The sequence below is a fragment of the Papio anubis genome, chromosome 9 (genome assembly GCF_008728515.1).
Source record: "Papio anubis isolate 15944 chromosome 9, Panubis1.0, whole genome shotgun sequence".
Lineage (NCBI taxonomy): Eukaryota > Metazoa > Chordata > Mammalia > Primates > Cercopithecidae > Papio > Papio anubis.
Window position 1 is genome coordinate 101,069,866 of NC_044984.1, and position 22,877 is coordinate 101,092,742.

General features: G+C 44.7%; 1 protein-coding gene across 5 annotated transcripts in view; it reads left to right on the forward strand.

Annotated features, from left to right (window-relative positions):
- RFX4 (regulatory factor X4) overlaps positions 1 to 18,985 on the forward strand; it is a 179,214-nt gene extending 160,229 nt beyond the window's left edge. For 4 of the 5 annotated variants that reach the window (XM_003907089.3, XM_003907090.3, XM_009181593.2 and 1 more), the window contains 3 exons: positions 5,072 to 5,234; positions 8,289 to 8,427; positions 17,383 to 18,985. In XM_003907089.3, the coding sequence (XP_003907138.1) occupies positions 5,072 to 5,234; positions 8,289 to 8,427; positions 17,383 to 17,655 (575 nt within the window). In that variant the 3' untranslated portion in view covers positions 17,656 to 18,985. The remainder of the gene's footprint in view (positions 1 to 5,071; positions 5,235 to 8,288; positions 8,428 to 17,382) is intronic. The other variant, XM_009181595.2, reaches the window with a different exon arrangement.
- The last annotated feature ends 3,892 nt before the right edge of the window (positions 18,986 to 22,877 follow it).

Genomic DNA, 22,877 nt, shown 5'->3' on the forward strand with positions numbered 1-22,877 from the left:
CTGGGCTCAAGAAATCAGCTCACCTCAGGCTCCCAAAGTGCTGGGATTAGGCATGAGACACTGCGCCTGGCCAACTTGGATTTTTAATGGCCCTTAACATACAGGATGTGTGACACGAGGCAGTATGTTATAGAGCCTTGTTACTCAAAGTGTGGTTCACTGACCAACCACATTGTCATCATTTAGAAGTCTGATATAAAGGCCTCACTCCCAACCTACTGAATCAGAATCTGCATTTTTAACAAGATCTCCAATGATTCAAATACACATTCAAGTGTAAGAAACACTGCTATGGAAAGGGTTTGGGGTTGGGCAGACCCACATTCAAATCCCAACTCTGCCACTTACCTGAGTAAGTCATTTAACCTCTTGGGCCTCAATTTTCTCACCTGAAAAAGGAGGTAATACTACCTACCTCAAAAGGTTGTTGTGAAGACTGAATGGGTCAATGTATAAAAGGAAATGAGCATGAGATCTGGTTTATGTTAGATGATCATTAATTCATTTATTTGACAAATCATTACTGACTGTCTATTATATTCCGAGCACCCTTCCTGTCCTATGCTTAAAACCTGTTCCAAAACAAAGCAACCTTGGGGAAGAAGAGTGTTTTGTTGGGGATGGGAGGGGAAGAAAATGTTCCCCTGTAGCAGTTTCAATACTGTAAGGTGACCAACAACTGCTTCTCTTGGGATCTTTACAGGATTCTCAAATATCAGGGGCTTCCACCGCTATCCTCAGACCTTTAAATAAATAGAAATGTGAGGAGAGGAGGGGAGAATAAGAGAAAAATATAGGAATTGAACAAATAGGGAAGATTTGCTATTGTTTTAAAAAGCATTAGACTTGTCTTAAAAACTAAGCACAAACTGTAAGCTGCACAGATTTTCTTTTATTAGCTTCCTTAAAAAAGAAGCAGCAGCAATTCTCACTGGAGGTCTCACTGGTAGGAAAGGGAATTCAAGGGGTGTTCTTTTCTGCTCCCCAGGCAAAAAGGGTTTCTCACCCAAGCCAGTAGGTGTTAATCTGCTTAAGCCTGCCTGAGTGGATGTGTTAGATTGCTGGCACATGGCCATTTAGGGGTTTTGTTCCCCAGACCACAGGAGCCCATTTTTCCAAGAGTTCCACTAGCTTTTTGTTTGATAACGTCTATTTCTAGCAGCATTTACTCCTTCAACAACAAATTCAATGGAACGAAAATTTACTGAACACCTACTATTTGGCACACCCTCTGTTGGGGATACAGAGATGAATAAGGAACAGTTGCTGTGCTCCAGGGGCTCACACAAAAGTAACTTCTGTTGCATTCTCTCAGGTGATGGCTATTATCATGACTTCTTCCCACTGCTTGGAAAAAAAAATTCTTTGGTTTCCTTGGCTGTCCCGTTTAAATATCCACTGACCTCGCTGTGCTCCCCTGAGGTCCCAGAGGCTTCAAGGGTTAATTACTCGCTTGTTGGGGCTGGTTCATTGTTCTCCCAAACTGCCCACCCTCTCCGATTCCATTTCCAATTCTAAACTTTGTTTAATGTATTCATATTTTTCTTTTTACAGAGGCAATACACATTCATTACAGAAAAATACAGATAAGTAAAATAAGGGAAAACATTTTAAAACTCTCCTCAATCCCACCACTAATGATAATCTGTTTTAATAAACATGACTTTTTAAAAACTATAACAGTAATATAATTTCACATGAAGTTCAAAACATAGAGGAGGGCAATTATGCATAATCCAGTCATCTAAGTCGTGATCATTTTGGGGATCTTCCCTTCCCATTTTCTTGTACTTACAAATCAAGCCTGACAAATCATTATCAAGCCTTACAAATCAAGCCTGCTAAAGTCATTATCTTTTGGGGGAAGAATATGGAGTAGATGTGCAAAGCAGGAAGGGGTACTTTCGGCTGTGCTGGTGAGTAAGGACACCAGTAATTTTATAGAAAAACATGTTAGGAAATTTGCCGTAATTGGCCAAATTACCGTTGCTATTCAAATGTTTCATCACTGGTAAAAGAATCTCACCCAAGAAACTTGCCTTTCTTCCTTGGGGTCTGAAATGAGATATACAGAAATATCTATTTTAAGAAGTTTTCATGTAAGAATACCTGAATTCGTAATGAAGAGTGCTTGAATACCATTAAAAGCCTACAACATGCCAAGATCTCTGACATATATTATCTCAGTTAACCCTCACAACAGTCCTGCAAGATAGATATTGTTACTCCTGTTTTAAAGATGATGAAACAGAAGCTCATAAAGTTTAACAGGCTTGCCCAAGATCTTACAGCTAGCACCTGGCAGAACCAGAACCCAGAGCAAAGAGACATGACAGTAGAGAGTAGAAAGTGTGTGGCAGAAAGTATCTGGGTTTGGAGCCCGACTGAACCACCCACCCACTCCAGCACCTTGGGCAAGTTATTTAACATTCTAAGTTTCCTTGAACTGGACTTTTGTGTGATGCCATTAGCCTGCAGTTAGTGTTGACAAAAGGAACCATCCTTAGAATTAAGATGAAGTCCATTGTAAGGGTGTTGAGGACATTGTTGAACAGTTCATAGTTAAAGATATTTCTGTTTGCTCTGAATATGGAGGACAGTATACTCCCGAGCAATCGTCAATCTTAGTGCTCCTAACTATTCAGGTTTCCAGGAGCACTGGCTCCTGGAAAACTCGTATCTAAGTTTAAAATTCACATATAGGAAGAATTTGGGCGGCATGTTTCACCTCATTCCGACTGCACTTTTTGCCTCCAATTCTGCTTTTCTTTCTTCTTTCATTCCCACTTCCATTTTATTGTCTCGAATCTTTTATATTGCTATACACTCCCTTAAATTCTTTTGGATTTAACCTTCAGTTTCCTCACCTATAAAATGGGGGATAATGTTCTTTTAAGGGTGTGTGACAAGCACTCAGCACACTGCATGGTCTGTAAGAGATGCTCAATAATGGTGTCTCCTTTCATACTCTTGGAATAAATCTTTGCCACCTCATTACAACAAAGGACATTATTTGCATTCCAAAAGATTCTTCAATTTATGAAAGGGCTCACCAAAGGGTTCTTTTAACAATAAGCCAAGGTATTTAAAATAGGATACCATTTCCACATTTCTTCAAGGGTATTCCTTACCGAGTCTCTGTCACATAACTGGCACTGCGCTGATCCACCAACTCTGCTTCCTCCCACTACTCCATGTCAATGCAGCTCCTCTCATATGCTATTTGCAAAGTCCCTGGGATGGAATGGACTAATTTTTAAAATGAAAACCTTTCCTTTATCTTCCCAGAGGAATTTTTAGATAGAAATGGTCTACTGCAGAAAATACAGAACGGGAGATCAAATTTTCTCTTTTACTTCACCTTAAAAATGTCCTCCCTTAAATTCTTCAGTTTTCCATGTACCTAAAGGGGGATGTTGGATCCCATTCCCTCTGCCTTCTAAAACAAGCTTGATTATTTCCACCATATTAACATATTTTAAAATTTATCAGAAATTAAGTTGTCTGATGAGTTTAATATTGCTGTTAATGATTTATTAAATTATCATTAAAAAAAAATTCTAGGCTAGGAGTGGTGGCTCATGCCTCTAATCCTAGCACTTTGGGAGGCTGAGGTGGGAGGATCACTTGAGACCCGGAGTTAAGACCAGCCTGGGCAACATAGTGAGACCCTGTGTCTATAAAAAATTTCAAGGCCGGGCACAGTGGCTCATGCCTATAATCCCAGCACTTTGGGAGGCTGAGGCGGGCGGATCATGAGGTCAGGAGTTCGAGACCAGCCTGACCAACATGGCAAAACCCTGTCTCTACTACAAATACAAAAATTAGCCAGGTGTGGTGGTGTGCGCCTGTAATCCCAGCTACTCAGGAGGCTGAGGCAGGAGAATCGCTTGAACCCAGGAGGCAGAGGTTGCACTGCGCTGAGATTGTGCCACTGCACTCCAGCCTAGGAGACAGAGCAAGACTCCGTCTCAAAAAAAAAAAAAAAAAAAAAAAAAAAAAATTTAAAACTTCGCTGGGCATGGTGGTACATACCTGTAGTTCCAACTACTTGGGAGGCTGAGGTGGACGGATCTCTTGAGCCCAGGAGGTCAAGGCTGCAGTGAGGGCCATGATCATGTCATTGCACTCCAGCACGGGTGACAGAGTAAGACCTTGTTTCAAAAAAACCAAAAAACAAAAAACTAACCATCTCATAAAATATTAAGCATTTAATTTTGTCAGGTTTTTATCCCCCAGTCTTTAGCACTTTCAAGGTATCCAATTAAATTAAAAAATAGACAAAGGGAATTCATAATTTGTATAGAATAGGTCACTGTCCAGGCCACTGTCTAATAATCTTCAAAAAGACCTGAGCTGGCAGATCCCAATAATCTACTTATGTTTGCTTAAAGCAATTTGTTGGATCCTTAACACCTGTTGAGTTAAGCACTGAAAAGTTAATTGGCAGTGCCTATCTAGGCTGTATTTCCCCAGGCTTTCCTTTTCCTTCTGGCCCTCCCTTCCTTTCTATTTATCTTTCCCTTCCCTTTTCTCCCTTCTAAAATTTTTATTGAGTCTTTTGGTGGCCAGGCTTTGTACTAAGCACTGGGAATCCACTGGTGGCCAAAATCCTGGCCAGGCCCCTACCCTCTTGGTGCTTTCTGTCTGGTGAGGGGACCATTAATCAAATCACATTCACTAATGGGTGTAGGATTACAAATTGCAGTAGGTACCACTTAGGCCTACAGTACAGTGAGGGATCTGGCCTAGTCTGGGATTAGGAAGACGACAGCTTTTTGGACTGTGAGAGGAAGAATGAGTGGGTAATAAGGCAGCAGAAACATGTGCAAAGGCCCCGAGGTGCTGGGAACTGTGGTGCTCTGGAGACGATGAAAGATAATGTGGCTGGACCAGATAAAACAAAGATAGGGGATGGGGGATGCCTCTGGTGAGCTCAGCAGAGTCAGAGATACATGTCTTGTAAAGATTTTGGCCTTCAACTTAAGAACAAAGGGAAGCCACTAAAGTAAGGAAGAACAAGGGATGTGAGAACTGTTAATGATCGAGACGTCTTAATTTGTCTCTGCAGGAGCAATGCAGTCATACACGTGGTCTCTCACATACACAGTGACGACGGCTGCTGGGTCCCCAGCTGAGAACTCCCAACAGCTGCCCTGTATGAGGAACACTCATGTGCCTTCTTCCTCCGTCACACACAGGATACCAGTTTATCCCCACAGAGAGGAACATGGGTAGGTAACTTTCTAGGGATGCTGCTGGACTTTTAAAATTTGATCTAAACAGGACGGGTGCAGCAGCTCACACCCTATAATCCCAGCACTTTGGGAGGCCGAGGTGGGCCTTTAAGTCAGGAGTTCGAGACCAGCCTGGCCAACGTGGTGAAACCCTGTCTCTACTAAAACTACAAAAATTAGCCAGACATGGTGGCGTACACCTATAATCCCTGCTACTTGGGAGGCTGAGGTGGGAGAATTGCTTGAACCTGAGAGGCAGAGGTTGCAGTGAGCCGAGATTATACCACTGAACTCCAGCCTGGGTGACAGAGCGAGACTCCGTCTCAAAAAAAAAAAAAAAAAAAAAAAAAAAAAAAAAAAAAAAGATCTAAAGAGGGGTTTCCTTAACAGCTGTTTTCTCAAAGAACAGGAAGGGTGCTACCCTTTGCTGAGTTCCCACAATATCGTGAGCACTGTATTGTGTAATCCCCACAACAACCAGGGTAGGTAGGTAGGTAAGAAGGTGTTAGTGACCCCATTTTAGATGAGGAAATTGAAACTTGGTTCTCTTCAGTTCCCCAAGGTCACACAGCTGGCACATGGTGGGACCTAACTGAGCACATATCTGACTCCAAAGCCTGTGTTCCTCCCTCTTCACTCCTTTAACGCCTCAGCTGAAAACCCCTTTCAGCAGTTCTCCTGGCTGGCTCTTTGTACAAATTGCAGACTTACAGAGCGTCATCTTAGGTTCAAGTCTTTTATGATTCCACTTAGAGAAGGGCTTCCTCACCTGAGGGCTGGAGGTCCCTTTAGGGCTGCAGTTATTCATGAGGTTCAGGGGATTCCCCATAGGTTCTAGCGGTGCTTTATGCCCTGGAAAGATGCATCATTTGTTTTGCCCATACGTATATATTTTTCAAATGTGTGGAGTGATGTTGCTGTGATGAATGAACTACAAATCCATACAAAAGTGTTACTTGAATCCTCGTAGTTCTTTGCCATTATGCATTGTCTTTATCAAAAGACACTAACCTTTCAATGTCTAATGAGCAGTGATCTGAAAAGCACTTAGGATATTAAAAAGAGACCCTGACTGGGCACAGTGGCTCATACCTGTAATCCCAGCACTTTGGGAGGCCAAGGTGGGTGGATCACTTGTGGTCAAGAGTTTGAGACCAGACTGGCCAACATGATGAAACCCTGTCTCCCTACTAAAAATACAAAAATGGGCCAGGCGCGGTGGCTCATGCCTGTAATCCCAGCACTTTGGGAGGCCGAGGCGGGTGGATCACGAGGTCAGGAGATCGAAATCATCCTGGCCAACATGGTGAAACCCCATCTCTACTGAAAATACAAAAATTAGCTGGATGTAGTGGCACGCGCCTATAGTCCCAGCTACTCAGGAGGCTGAGGCAGGAGAATCGCTTGAACCCAGGAGGCAGAGATTGCAGTGAGCCGAAATTGCACCACTGCACTCCAGCCTGGCGACAGAGGGAGACTCCATCTCAAAAAAACAAAAAAAGAAAAATTAGATGGGCATGGTGGCAGGCGCCTGTAGCCCCAGCTATTCAGGAGACTGAGGCAGGATAATTGCTTGAACTCAGGAGGCGGAGGTTGCAGTAAGCTGAGATCACACCACTGCATTCCAGCCTGGAGAATAGAGCAATACTCCATCTCAAAAAAAAAAAAAAAAAAAAAAAAAGAGAGAGAGAGAGAGAGAGAGATCCTACCATGTGGTGCAGTGGGCCTGACCACTCCCAGGCCAGGTTCCAACAGACCAGTTGTGGGGTACATGAGAGGAGGAGGGGGAGGACCTCTCAGGTCCCTTCCACAGTTGGCCCAGCATAGTGCAGCACAGCGGTGACCTGACAGTGTGCACAGGCCCGGATGTTGGTGTACTTTTCCATAGGTTCAAGTGCTCCCAAGCAGTCAATCGGGCAGCCATTATTTTCTCAGGAGGCCTTTGAGAGTATTTCCACACATTTAGAATAGACTCTGAAAACCCTGTTTCAGGGAGATTTTTGATTCAGCAGAAATAGCAGAAAAAATACTCACATGGTCATAGGTCAGCATCTTTGCTATAAAGATGTTACTAAGAAGAACAGTGATAATAATAGGCTATGTCTACACAGGACTTTCTGGTTTATAGAGTGTGTTCACACATATGATTCTCAGAATGACCGTGCACAGTATTTTTATGGATGTGAGAAACAGGGCCGTGAAAGTCACAGCTAGAAAGTGGTGGAGTCTGGCTTAGAACCGGGGTCTTTGATGCCTGTTTGACCATGCCATGGTGTTATCCCCCCAGGAGACAGCTTACAGAACCCCACTATATCCTTCCCCATGATGTGGAAGCAGAGGCCTGAGTGATATAAAAACATAAATCTCACAGTGGTTTCTTTTTTGTTATCCCTATTTGATTCCAGGATACAACAGGGGTTTTAAACACAGCAGGAGTAGAGGTTTCCATCACTAATGATGTTTGGCTCAGGGCTAGATTTCATCTCTGAACGCTGGCTGGGGGAAGGGAGGTATGTTCTAGTTGTTGAAGGAATAGGAAAATCAGCCTGGGGTTTTAAGTTAACCATAACAAGGCCACAAAAGTGGAAATGGTAAGAATCAAAAGGAAGAGGCCAGACGGGAGCACTGTAATCCCAACATCACTTTGGGAGGCCAAGGTGACCACCTGATGTCAGGAATTTGAGAACAGCCTGGTCAACATGTGCAAACCCCGTCTCTAATAAAAATACAAAATTAGCCGGCGCGGTGGCTGCAAAGACACCTGTAATCACAGCTACTCAGGAGGCTGAGGCAGGAGAATCATTTGAACCCAGGAGGTGGAGGCTGGGTGGCAGTAAGCCAAGATCATGCCACTGCATTCCAGCCTGGGCAACAGAATGAGACTCTGATTCAAAAAAAAAGCTAATAAAAGAATGAAAAATGGGTTAGTGAAGGGGAAGAAAAGAGAGAAAAAAAGAAAAAGGAAAAACATAGATGAGGTTTTTAAAAAGTTGTCAAACTGATCGGTTCTTGCAATTACTCACACTATTCAATGTGCTTGATGCATTTTAGATACACGGGAAGCTATAACTATGGGAGCTATGGCAACCAGCATCCTCACCCCATGCAGAGCCAGTATCCGGCCCTCCCTCATGACACAGCCATCTCCGGGCCACTCCACTATGCCCCTTACCACAGGAGCTCTGCACAGGTGAGTCAGTGGTCCTGGTTTCTTGCCCAGACCTTGGTATACTTGGTGCCAAATCTGGTTAACACAGTTCGTAAACTGTTATGCATGCTGTGTGTGCAGCGTGTATGTCCCCAAGGAGAGGACAGTCTTTTCATCAGCGTCATTTTTGGCCTCCAATGGCTGGCCCACAGTGGGTGCTCGGCCAGCGTTCATGCTCCATTTGCTCTCACATGCCTGGTTGCTAAACAGTTTGTTTTTCATTCTATCCTCTCTTTGACTTCTTCATGCCAAGATCTAATCGGCCGCATGTCTGCTGCCCTTTTTCGGGCAGCTACCCTCACCCTGGGCCTTGGGTCTCCTTTCCCATCACCACTCTCCTGGTGCAGACCCTCATGGAGTCTTGTCAGGACTGGTCTCTCAACATCATTCTAACTGGTCTCGTGGTGTCCCGTGTCTGCTCTTTTCATCCAGCCCACACACGTAATCTTAAGCGGAAGAATCCTCCTGAAATGGATCCCTTTTCAAATCACTCTCAGGCCCTGTATCTCCTTGGGCTCCTCACTGTCTAATAAGCCAAACCAGCCCTCCGTGGTCTGTGGGGAATGGACAGGCCATGGCACCTGGCTGCATTTGGAAAACCACCGCTGGACACCCTATCTGTCTAACACTTTCCTGTGCATTGGCTCTGATCCGACTGGTTGCCAGTTCCACTCTGCGTCCTAAGTATCTCTGTATGCCCTCTGTGCTCATCTCAGCTCAGGCCTTTATTATATCGAACCTAGATGAAGACAGAAGCCTTCCTGATGATCTCTATGCCTCTAAAAAGTGCCCCATCTCTGGTTCATCCCCGACACTGCAGCTAGAGGAGTCTTTCGGAAAAAACCCAACTGACCATGATACTTTAGCTGTCTTTGGCACATCATCGCTTTCCAGGTCAAGTTCAATTCCTTAGTATGTCTCTTAAGACTCGTTACCTTTTTGGCCTACTCACCAACTCCCTCCCTCCCCCCAGCCATGCCAGCCCTCATGTGGTTGTCTTGGATGTGCCGAGTTCCTCCATGTCTTTGTAGATATTGTTTCCTCGGGCTGGGTGTCTCTTCCCCAGTTTCTTCTGCTGGGCATTCATGACAAGCATCTTGCTGTCTTTGTGGCATTCCTGAAAGTACCCCCTTGCTTCCTCCAGGACCTTATTAGGTGCCACTCCCTGGGTTTCCTCTCTCAGTAGCATTTCTCACACCCTGTTATCATCACCAACTTTCCTGTTTGACACGCACAGAGACCCTAAGCTCCCTGAAGGCAAAGATTAAGTCCAGTATCCTCAAGTCACAGCACTTGGCACCTACAAAAAGAGGAGCTACCTTCTCCTGAACACGTGCTATATGCCAGGCTCTGCGCTGAGCACTCTCCACATCCCTTGGATAACCCCTGCAGAAAAGGAAGTGAGACTCACAGTAACCTGCCTGAGGAGTTGAACCCAGGAGCTGTGACTCCTGTCCAGGCTCTCAGGCACCACCCCCTGCTGCCTCTCAGATGCAGGCATTCACTAAGTGTACACTGAGCAGATGAGTACATGGGAGGTGGCGTCAGCATGAACAATAGTACGGTGTGCTGAGCATGCTCACTCTATTCTGCAGGCACAGGAAGCTAGGGAGTGGTAAGATCAGAGCTGTGATTAACAAAGAGAGCTCTCAGGGTCCCCACAGAATGAACCAAGAAGGGGGGCTGGTGGAGGCAGGGGGCTCTGCTCCAAAGCACTTGTAGAAGTTTAGGAATGAGATGGCAGGACTGACGCTAGCGTGGAGGCTGTAATTACATCAGCTGTTAGCACACAGAGTCGTCTCTGAAGGAGGGCACCAAGGAGAACGTATCCACAACACATGGCACTCTGGGCAAACAGGTGTTTGTTTTGATTTCCATCTGCAGTACCAAGGGGAGCCCTGGTTTAATCCCCAGACAAGCCAAGAAGTTGATTCCACTAAATCATCACCTGGGGCATTCATTATAGGTTTCCAACTGCGTCACACAGAGATGCCAGCTCCTTAGGAGCTCCCTCTCTTGGGAGCACTCTGTGCTCCTCACTGTGATCCACTGCATGACTCAGAACGGCTGCAACAGCCTAGATCACTCCACACACTCCAAGCATCTCATTCATTCATTCATTTCTCAAATGGCTCCTGGGTAACTACTATGTGCAAGCACTGCACTAGCCACTGGGAGCACAGTGAGAAGGAGACAGAGCATGCCTGCTTTGGTAGAGCTTACGCTCCAGTGGGAGACAGCATCATCAAGCCACAACTCTGGGCATTGTCTTCCCTCCTTCTTCACTTCCTCATCCCCCCTCATGAAATGGCAGAAGCTGGTTTTCTGGGGTGATATTTTTAAAGCCATTGCCATAAAAAGAAGCCAAAGTCTCCTCAAGGCCCATGAGGTCCTGCTCTGGAAGCCACAACAGTCTCCAACTGGAACACTGTCATTTAATAGCTGGTCTTAATAGAATGGCCCAAGGACACGCGAAAGCCCATGGAAGGGCCCTTTTAATCCAGACAAGGTATGAGAGTCCAAAGGGTCCTAGGCCAGGCTCTTCGCCACCATGCCCTGTGACTCTTAGACGAGTGCCTCTGACACTCCCCTCAACACACACACTCCACACTTCGTGGTTTATGCCTTAGTCTCCACATGTAAAATAGGGTGGAGAGAAATTTATTACATCGGTCTCTACCTAGGTTTATGAGTGAGGTCAGTGTTCAAAACGGGGTACCTCTCTGGGGGAAGGTACTGTCTAAAGACAAAGTATCCTTTGTTTTGTTTTCATTAACATTTATTCAGAGCACTGTTCTAGGCATATTTAAATATACAGACTCACTTAATTGCCATAACCACCTTGGGAAGAAGGCATTTTTGGAGATAGGATCTCACTCTGTCACCCAGGCTGGAGTGCAGCTGTGCAATCTTGGCTCACTGCAACCTCCACCTTCGGGGCTCAAGTGATCCTCCCATCTCAGTCTCCCTAGTACCTGGGACTATAGGCGCATGCCACCAAACCCAGCTGATTTTTGTGTTTTTGTAGAGACAAAGTCTTGCCATGTTGACCAGGCATGTCTCAAACTCCTGGGCTCAAGTGATCCTCCTGCCTCAGCCTCCCAAAGTGCTAGGGCTACAGGTGTGAACCACTGCACCTAGCCTTTTCACTGTTTTTAAAGATAAGTAGACTGCCTCAGAAGGTAATGTGCCCCAGGCCAAGCATCCAGTAAGGGACAAAGCAGACTCAAATGCAAATCCTCTAGCTCTCAATCCCAATGCTAAACCAGTGGTACTGAATACTACTGTTTTGGAGAGTGGAAGGTAAATTCAAGAGGTTACTGCTGCTATTCTCAGTAAGTTTCAAGTTGCCAAAGAGAAGCACACACCCCAAGATAACCTTATTTCTTTCCTTTATTGGTTTTTTGGTTTAAGGTTGAGCATAGAGAAAATCCACTGCAGGGCTAATTAGTTTTAGCTTTCCAGAGCAGGGGTCAAGCTGTTCCAATTCTGAGTAACTGAATATCACAATTCACTACGTCAGACTCACCAGGGAAAAGGACAGTCTGAATTGGAAGAAAAATTGCAAGTATGCAATATGGTTGGAGAAATGCAATTGGTCATCAGCACAAAAGTAACTGAAACTACTGCAAATCAATGCCAGCTAGGTTTCCTTAGAGGGCTGATACATCTGTGAAGCACAGTAATTATAGGGGTCCCAGCATTTCTATGCTCAAAATAATTTTAAGTCATTTGTTTTCAAAATAGAATATGTGTATGCCTTTATTTACACTACTTATTTGTATAATACATACTTTCTTCCTGGGTAATACAAAGGTAAGCCTCCCAGCCCTGCTTAGATTCTTATAACTTCTGACTTAGTCCAGATGAATGAGGTTTCACAGTGTAAGGTTTGAATTATTTTGGAAAAACATTGCAACTGTGCTGCACTTGTTCACATCAAAGTAAGCTGCCTCTTTCCAGGTTCCCCATTCCCAAGTCCAACCGAAAGGAGAAAATAAACCAGACCAAGTACATAGCTACAAAATCTTTCTGAGCCTCATTCAATACATGTTCATAGAACCTCTACCCTGTCAAGCAGCCATAGTGGAACTGGGGCCCTTGAGCTCAAAAGCCATTTGATCACACTTAGACTGGAAAGCTGTCCCTTATTTATCATCTGAAAGGCAGAGGCCAAGCCTTATCAGCTAATTACTGCCTCTCACAGAATCTCCAGCAGTCTGGCCCAAACCAACCCAGGACCACTGGGTGCTACAACGTTTGCTTAGGGCACTGTACTTCGGGTTGGCGTCTTGGGCCAAAAAGAAAAAAAAAAAAAAAAAATCAATCAATGATAGTGTTGTAAGATCTCTGACTGTAGAGCCAGGCTCCTTGGGTTCAAATCCCAGCTTTGCCTCCAATTAGCCCTGTGCCTCAATTTTCTCATCTGAAAAATGAGGATAATTATGGTATCTATTTCACAGGGTTGTAGTGAGGGTCAAGTGAGTTAGTAAAGGTCAGAACAGGGCCTGGCTCATGGTTAACACATTTTATTATTATCCTTTGTAACACCACAGTTATCATATTTAGAGTAATTTTATAATTAAGATCTGTCTCCCTCACTGTACTAAGCTCTGTGAAAGCAAGCACCAAGTCCTTTTTCTCTCCCCATTATATTCCCATGGCCTAGCACCGAGCTTGGCCCTCAGTGAGTCTCAGTAAATACTTGTCAATGAAACGAATGAATGACTGGTACTAAGTTGCTGTGTGATTGCAGTAGATCATTTCCCTTCTCTTGACCTTAATTATTTCATCTGTAAAACCAGAGGTAGAACCAGATGGTTAGTCACTAAGGCTCTTCCTACCATTAATGGACCATGACCCTATGATTCTAAAAATAACATTAATAACAGCTGACACATTTTGAAAACTTCCTACACAGGAGTTCTAAGTGTTTCACATGTAATAACTTAACTAATCCTGACTTTAAAACCTCAGCAGCAGAGGGATGGTGGGTCACACTTGTAATCCCAGCACTCTGGGAGGCTGGGAGCCCAGGAATTCCAGTAGGGGGGCCGTTTGAGCCCAGAAGTTTGAGATCAGCCTGGGCAATGTAGTGAGACCTCATCTCCACAAAAAATTTAAAAATTATCTGAGAGTGGTGGCACACACCTGTAGTCCCAGCTACTTGGGAGGCTCAGGTGGGAGGATCACTTAAGCCTGGGAGGCACAGGTTGCAGTGAGCTGAGATCACCCCACTGCATTCCAGGCTGGGTGACAGGGCAAGACTCTGTCTCAAAAAAAACAAAAAAAACAAAAAAAAAACAAAGCTCAGCAGATGTGGACTGTCTGACAAAGAATTTTTGGGAGCTACATCCTTCTCCAGAAGAGGCTAAGAGAAGAGGCTAAGAGGCTAGGGGTGAGCCCTCTGGCAGTACTTTGGTGCAGTGAGAGCTGCCTTTCATAGGAAAACAGTTTGTGCTCCTGACTGGACCACCTTTCACCCCTTGTTCAAGTAGCAGCTCATTTGGTAAGGGGTCAGGAATAAAGGGCTCTTTCTTCCCTCTCCATGTGTAGGAAAGTCAGCCCTTGGTGTGGAGAGTCATTTCTCAAAATAGATCTTCCTAATATGGTTCCAAAGAGACCAAGAGTCAGTCGTAGCTAAGATGGGCTTATGCCATAGGCATCTGATGAACGTTGGACTGTGTGTGCAGGCACACACATGTGCACACAGGCACCCCTCATACACTCCTCTCAAGGGGTGGTAAACTGGTGACTTATGTCCTTTTTAAAATCAGTAGCAACAGCATATGATTTAATCCAGAGAATGGTAACTTCCTGTTACGGGCCCTCAACAAAAAGTGCCTTATTCCAGCAGAGATCTCTGGACCCCGGAGTTTGTGCCCAGCATGCTTAAGGACCCTGCATGAAACCGGATGTAAAGTGTGAGAGGTGAGGCGGGTGCCATGGGCCAGCCTCTGCCACTCCCACCAGACTAAATAGAAGCTTCATCGGTCATGTTAATGACCAAGCCAAGGCAGTGAGCACTTCAGCTAACTGGCCTTTCAATGGTCTCTTCACTACAGGGAAAACGAGTCACTGACTCATTTGCAATTAGCTGACCTAACAGGACAGAATTTTCCATGCTGGATTCTGTGGTAACAGAATTTTATTGTCACATTAGAGATATTTTGAGCCAGTCTCGTTTCCAGGCAATTACTCTTTTGAGTGTATGACACAACTTCTGAGCACAGCTGTGTCGAGGGTCCTTGACTAGGCACAAAAGCCACACTCTCGGGTTCTGTGGGAAAGAGCCCAAGTCCATTCTGTGACATTTTACTTACATGAGCCAAGGCAAGGCGGACTCTGTTGGAACCAGCAAGCTGAGGCCAGGTGAGAATTCTAAGGCCCCAGAGCTCTGTCGGGGAAGAGGGAGCTTAGAGAAGGAAGAGCAGCAGAGAGATTAAAGTCTAATGGGCTGGCCTCCAAAAAGGGAGTGCTCTCCTGCTCCTGGGTAACTTGGCAGTGGCAGGTCAGCCTCCTTTGGGACGGTCATATCAATGTGGGGAAAGCATGCTCCCCAACTGGGTTTCTATGCCAGCTCTTCCACTAGCTTGCTGTGTGACTTTGGGCAGGACACGTGATCTCATGGGGCCTGGCTTTCTCATCTATACAACATGGGGTTGGATCCCAGGATTCCTAAAACTCATTCTAGTAGTAATGTCCCAATGTTCATTTGCTAACTATTATTTAGCACCTGCTAGGTGCTAGGCACCATGCCAGATGTTGGGCACATGGTATTGAACACAGCAAAGCCCCATCAGGAGTATATGAATATAAGCCAAAAGAAAGACCTAGCTAGCTGCCAGGCAGGATGGTAAGGCCCCGGCCCAAGAGGCACAGGCTGGGGTATTTAGGTTCTTGAGATAGGATTCCAGAAAAGTCTCTCTGAGGAGGTGACATTTAAGCCGAGATAGAAAGAATGACAAAATGGCAGGTATGGCAGGAGCCAGGGGTAGGGGTGGTAGAGAAGGTTCTAGGCAGAAGGAACAGGTAGGACAGAATTCCCTGAGTTGGAACCAGCTTGGCATGCCATGGGACCAGAAGGGAGGCCTCTGTGCCAGGAAGAGCACCAGGAGGTGAGGTGACACCCAGGAGTTCACTTGAGAGATCAGGTGGGGCAAGCAACCTTTCTGAAAAAGGATCGTTTTGTAGTAATAGTTCCTAATGTTATCTGTTTAATACACCTGGGATCTTGTTTTTTTGGGACAGGGCCCAATCTTACTATGGTCTCACTGGGATTTAGAGCAGTTCCTGTGCTAGAATCCCACTGTGCAGACCTGAGAGTCCACCACTGCTGCCACACAAACAGCATCCTGCAGGTTCCCATGATGCAGAGCACAGGGGTATGTGCCAGTGTTTCTGATCTGATTTGGGATTAGGAAAGCCTTGGCGTGCTGTCCATGGTCTCCTTGGCAACAGCCCTTGGTGCCTTCTCCCTTGAGTTCCCAGACACCACCTACGCCCTTCTCCGTCTTTTCTAACTGTTCTTTTGGTTGTGAAGTGGCTGTACTCTTGCTATGTAAGGCATGCCATCCTATGTAGGGGGAAAAGTCCCTCGCTACTCGAATTAGGATCCCTCTTTCTTGACCTCTTAATTGCTGGTTCTCTTTGCATGCTTCAGGCCTAAGCACCTGCCCCAGCTCCCCTTAGGCTCTCACTCACAGAGGAAGAGCAGTTCCCTGTAGCCACCTAGACTCCAGGGAGCAGCCATTGTTGTCATAGCCCCTTCTCCCTGCTGTCTAGGCTTCAGCCTGTCTGTCTCCCTCATAGGAGGCAGCCTCCCACCTAATCCCCTGGGGCTCCACTTTCCAACTGTCAGGGAAGACAGATGGGGAGCAGAAGAATTCATACATTCACACACTCTCCTCCTCGCTGCTCTGGCCATCCTTGTTGATTGGCTCCTGTCCTTGGTGGGGTATCCCTCAGCACAGCAAAGAAATCTTTGTGCTGACTGGCCTGCAGACTGGAGCTCTCAAAGGGAGCCCATAGCTCCTGTCCTTCCTCCCCTCTGATCCTACTAACCAGGGCTTATTTGCATAGCTGTCTTGGTAACAGAAAAGAATGTAAAAGAAGAAGCACTTCAGAAGCACTTCTCTTACTCCTAATCCTTTCTAGAACTACTTCCCCTCTTCTTGTAGCTACTAACACCTGTTCCTCTGACCTGCACAAAAGCTCCCCTCCCCACCACTCTCAATTGGTTTCTCTTGACTCTTTCCTCCACATTCACACCAAGTCCAATTTCTATTCGTGTATCTTCCAGGAGTTCAGCAAATGTGAGCCAAAAAGAAAGACATTCTCTAAATGATAGGCACTAATAATAACCTTTGAAATTGTTGACTTGCTTCCTCTTCAAAAGCCTGCTTTTAGGCTGAAGTTTATAATTGAATTCAACTGTAAAATGTTATTTTTTAATAACGTCATTGTATTTTACTTGGCAGCGTTATGCTCTTGGGTTGATGGACTAGGACCTATCACATCTCCATAACTAACAATAAAACTCACTACCATCCATCTGTACATCCATATTTATTTATCTGGACATGCAGTTACTAGTGTATTTGTGCGTGTGACAAACACACACTTTTCTGTATTCCTGGTGTGGCTGTTTCTCATTTTGGGTTTGACTTCCCAAGATATTGCAGATTAGGAACAGAAAGCCAGTATAACCGCATGAGTAAACACCAGCCCAACTCAGGCTATGAAATCTTTTGCATTTCTCCTGTTGACTTCCCTAAGACCAAGATTCAATCTTGCAGAAGTTCAGTGATTCCTCTCCATCAGCTCTCATTAATAGCATCTTAAGAAATTTAACTTAAACTATAAACATGACTGATATTGTGTATATGCAACTTCAAGCTAATTTTTACTTTGTGGAATTTCTTTCCCCTCAACAAGTACCCTTTTAATAGCCCCACTTCCCGGATGGAACCTTGTTTGATGAGCAGTACTCCCAGACTGCATCCTACCCCAGTCACTCCCCGCTGGCCAGAGGTGCCCTCCGCCAACACGTGCTACACAAGCCCGTCTGTGCATTCCACGAGGTACGGAAACTCTAGTGACATGTATACACCCCTGACAACGCGCAGGAATTCTGAGTATGAGCACATGCAACACTTTCCTGGCTTTGCTTACATCAACGGAGAGGCCTCTACAGGATGGGCTAAATGACTGCTATCATAGGCATCCATATTTAATATTAATAATAATTATTAATAATAATAAACCCAACACCCATCCCCCAGAAGACTTTATCTCTATACATTGTAACTCATGGGCTATTCCTAAGTGTCCATTTTCCTAATGAACATGAGGATGGGATTCAATGTGGGATGAATAAACTTTAGTTCAGAAACAGGACTTACTAAAAGTCAGCGGGATTGGGTTTCTGTAGCCAAGCCAGACTTGACTGTTTCTATAGAGCACTATCTCGGGCAGGCCATTCTGTGCCTTTTCCCTCTGTTCCATGACTTTGCTTTGTGTTGGCAACCACTTCTAGTAAGCTACTGATTTTCCTGTTGACAAAATCTCTTTAGTCTTGAAGGATGGATACTGGAGACAGAATCTGGTTTGTGTTCTTGGATGGGCACATAATTTGCCAAGAGCATTCACCTTGCCATCTGTCTGTCATCGTACTGTACAAGGAACAGCCCTCAGACGTGTTCTGCACATCCCTTCTTCCTGGTGGTATCATCACTGCTTCCTGGAGCACCAGGGCTAAATGGGGAGCTATCTGGAAACTCTAGATTTTCTGTCATAACCCACATCTGTCACAGTACCTGCATTGTCTTGGAATGTAAGCACTGTCTTGAGGGAAGGAAGAAGTCTGTTCTGTATTGCCTTAAGTTGATTGAGGTTTGTAGGAGACTGGTTCTTCTACATACAAGGATTTGTCTTAAGTTTGCACAATGGCTAGTGTCAGCAAAAGGCAGGAAGGTTTTTTTTTTTTTTTAAGTTCTATGAGAATGTGGATTTATGGCATTGAGTATCTCACTCAGCTCTGCTGTGTTAACTTTGTGAAACTGGATGGAACAAACTTTAACTTACCAAGCACCAAGTGTGAAAATGACTTTCATGGTTCCTTCATAAAACTATAATAATATCCGACACTTTGATAGAAAAAAATTCAAAGCTGTGCCTTTGAGCCTATACTATACTGTGTATGTGTGGAAATAAAAATGTATTGTACTTTTGGAGAATTTTTTTGTAGGCATTTTTCTGTCAGATTTGTAGTAATTTGTGAGGTTTGTTAGAGATTAATATAGGTTTTCTTTCTGTATTATAAAATGCACCAAGCAATTATGGTGGGCCTATTACCCTATGGGTAAGAAATAAATGGAAATATGACATCGGATGTTTTAGCAATTGTTCTGTAAATAAAATCTTTGATCACACCACTCAGTGTGATAATTGTGTCTACAGCTAAAATGGAAATAGTTTTATCTGTACAGTTGTGCAAGATATGAATGGTTTCACACTCAAATAAAAAATATTGAAATGACCTGCTTTCTTCTGACTTTTCATTTGACATGACCTCTGTGTGTGTGTGTGTGTGTGTGTGTGTGTGTAAATAACATTCTGAATACTTAGGGTGTAAGTAGGCAGGGAAAAACTAAGTAGTCTTATATGGCTGTGTTTATCCAGTTCCCCATCACCTTGTCATATAATAATTAAAATGTGTATAAACCACACATCCTGTCCTTGAATAATGATTAAGTAAAAATAGTACCTACAGTCTGATAGAGGTTTGTAGGGGACTAGTTCTTCTACACACAGAGATGTGTCGTAAGTTTGCACAGTGGTTAGTGTCACCCAAAGACAGGAACCTTTCAGCTCTTATAGGGAATACTATTCTTCGATACCAACACCATTAAGAGATCCCTTAGTTCATTATGCTTTAATGATCACTGGGTGTAAAGATATTTCAAGTGCAGTGCTTTAAATGCTAATAAACTTCTGGAACAGAACAGTAACATTACTGAATACTTAATAAGTATTAACAAATTCTTCTCCAGCACAGTATTTTTATTCTGGGGTTGAGAGGAGTGGGGTATCGAAGTACAATGATGGTGTTTTTCTCAAACATTAAGAGTCTAGGATCTATGAGAAGTTCAGAACCACAGATGTCCAGAAATGGGAGTAGTGAGTATATTAACTAAAAGGCATGAGAACTTGACAATTCAATTTGCATTTTGAAAGATTTATATTTAAAGCCAAGTTCTTACTTGCTATTACGTAATATATTTATACCTGAACATGATTTTTAAGATTAAAATTAAATACAGAACATCCCCTTATATTTAGCTATGTTGTTCTACAAAAAGAAAGCAGATGTTGAATTTCACTTTCTGATGGTCAATTAGTTTGATCTTTTGTCCACAATCCATTAATTGGCTTTCATATAAGGAAAGTAAGGAAAAGGAAGAATGAAATTTCAGATTTAGTCACTGCCAAAAATAAACCTAAGAGTGACCAGACCAGTCTCTCTTACAATTCAAAGCCAGAGCTCCCTTAAATAAATGAAAGGGTGTAGGACATCAGACTTTTGACTTACTAAGCACAAAAAAGTAATCACCAAATTCTTTAGTCAGGTAACGAGGGCATAGGACACCCATTTACACATAACAGCCACAAGCTCATTAACTGCACAAATCTTTAGGCAAAACGAGTCATAATCAACAAGGGTCTGAAGCCCATAGAACAGGTCACCTCAGGAACTTTGCAAGGAAGAAAATGTGTGCCTCCCTTTCACAGCACAACCAAGACCCTGGAAAAGAAGGCAGCTTCAGATGAAGGCAAAAGGCCACTGGGCCTCCTCTCCAGAGCACCAGGTGCCTACCTCTTGGGAGCCGAGTAGTACCTATGTTCCCAATTGTTTTAAAACTTTCAACTTTGGAACCAGGAAAGATCTGAATAGGAAAAGGCGACAGCTGCTGTGAGCACATGACTCAAATGCACCTTCTTTCCCTCTGATAGCTCCCAGTCAGTCACCAGAACGGGAAATTCGGGCAAGGTTGGCAGCTGGGAGTGGGGCCAGTCACTTGTCAGGGGAAGAACAGAAGAGTCTTGGCAGTAAAGGGACCCTCCCCTCTTAGGACTTTTTCTGAAAAGAACTCTGCCAGCTTGAAACTGGCTGAAGTCATGAAGAGCAGCCAGGATGGCTCACCCACATTGCAGGCCTCTGGTATCCTCAGATTCCATCCTGCTGTGTTCTTTGTCAGGCCTCCGGTACACCCCAGCTCTGGGTAGAAAGAGAATTTGTCGCCCCTCTGAGACTGAAACCCAGGCACAGACCAACTCAAAATGTTTGCCATGGAGTAAGTCCAACCCAAATGGGGGAGGGGAAATTGTGGAAACTGCCATGTGACCTTGAACGGTTCACCTCCCCACTCTGGACCTCAAGCAGCTGTGTTACATGATTATGACATTCCAACTTACAGTCTGCACTGATGGACCAGGGCTGGCAGAGCTGGATGAGGAGGATGGATGGGCTGTTTAGGGAAAACAAAAAATGGAGAAGACTGGCAGCTGGGCAGTGATTCAGGGAGGGAGCCACAGGAGAGAAGGCACTGGCTCCACCAGCTGGTGCTATAACACAGAGTGAGGCTCATGAGTCCAACCCCATCCTCCCTTGTACAACTCTGGAGAGCAGTGTTTGGCAATTTTCCTCTCTCTTCAAAACTGGCCTTAATATTTGCTTTAAAGTAAAGTCGAAATGTCTGAAGTGAATCTAGAGAAGGAAAGATAGCAAAAACAAACAGCTATTTTGTTCCAACCTCTTGCACTGCTTAAAGGCAGACTTGCAAGATTAGAAAACAATTAAGGCTGGGCATGGTGGCTCACACCTGTAATCCCAGCATTCTGGGAGGCCGAGATGGGTAGATCACTTGAGCTCGAGCTTAGGAGTTTGAGACCAGCCTGGGCAATATAGTGAGACCCTATCCGTACAAAAAATTTAAAAATTAGCCAGTTGTGGTGACACGCACCTGCGGTCCTAGCTACTCAGGAGGCTGAGGTGGGAGGATCACTTGAGACTGGGTATTTGGGCTTACAGTGAGCTATGAATGGGCCACTGCACTTCAGGCTGGGGGACAGAGACCTGTCTCAATAAATTAATAAAGACAAAAATACTGATGTATAGGTCCCACCCACAATGAATAGTGACTTGGAACGTGACCCAGGCATCAGTATTTTCCTAAGCTCCTCAGGTGACTGAATATGCAGTTAAGGTTGAGAAACACGATCCCTTCCATCCTCAAGTTCTAAACTTCAGGGACTACTACTATTCCCTGAACATGTGGCCCAAGTTTCTCTTTTGCAGCGTTGTTTGTCCAGAGTGGAGAACCATGCTCTGTGCAAGTACTGGCACTCCACCGTAACCTACACCGTGCATAGTTTTCCCTTAGCTGACAAACCTTTCCCTAAACTGCGCTGTTCTGTTCTCCCTTCAGCTACCCCCACCTCCCTACCACTTTGCTGCCTGCCCTTCTAACCTGGAACTTCTCTGCTTCAGTTCCTTGGCAGCCTCCCAAGCTAAGCCAGCTTGGACACAGTGCTTGGGGCTTCCTCTTGTTCCAAGGAGGTCAGAACCTTTTGTGCTTCACCAGCCTCCTCCCTGAAGCTCTTCCCCCAATCCCCCTCCTGTGTCTCAACCTCCCCCAACCCTGCCGCCACCCTCTCACCCCCATATTTTGCTGCTGCTGGTGTAGGTGGGACGGAAGACGTGGGCCACAAGAGATGAAGAAAGAGCTGTTGCTAGGAAAGGAGTGTGGGTGAAGAGAGATGGTGGGCGGGAGAAATAGGACTCCCCAGTTATATGCCTCCCTTTCTCATCATAAATGCCTCAAGAGCTAAAACCAGCTGTTTAAAATCTATTATGAAATATAATGAGGTCTGACCGTGATAGCAGGGGTAAGAGAATCAGCCTTAGAAAGAGTTGAAGTGCTGATACTTGGTATTTATGTCTTCTCCTAGAAAAGAAAAGCCTCTGAGTGAAGTTTAAAAGAGTGACTTCTCAAGGAACTATCAAACTGTGCCCCTGTGAGGGACAGTATCCAGAATGCTTGGCATATGCTATACCTCTGAGAAACAATAAACTGCAAGATGTCTTAAGAACCAAAATATAGTTGAGGCAGAAGGATGATCTTTAAATGAGAAGTCTGCAACACTCTTTCCTCACCTCACACTCAGGGGCACATTTCTGAAATAGATCTGCCTTAATCCACGGAGTCTCCCATTTATTGAAGTCTTCTCTGTACCAGGCACATTAGACTCGCCATGTCTGCTTCTCACAAGTTCCCTGCAATACCAGTGGCATAATCGCTTCTGTTTACAGGTGAAGAAACGGAGACTATGAGCAGCTTAATGCCTTGCTGAAGGTTACAGTTTAAGGG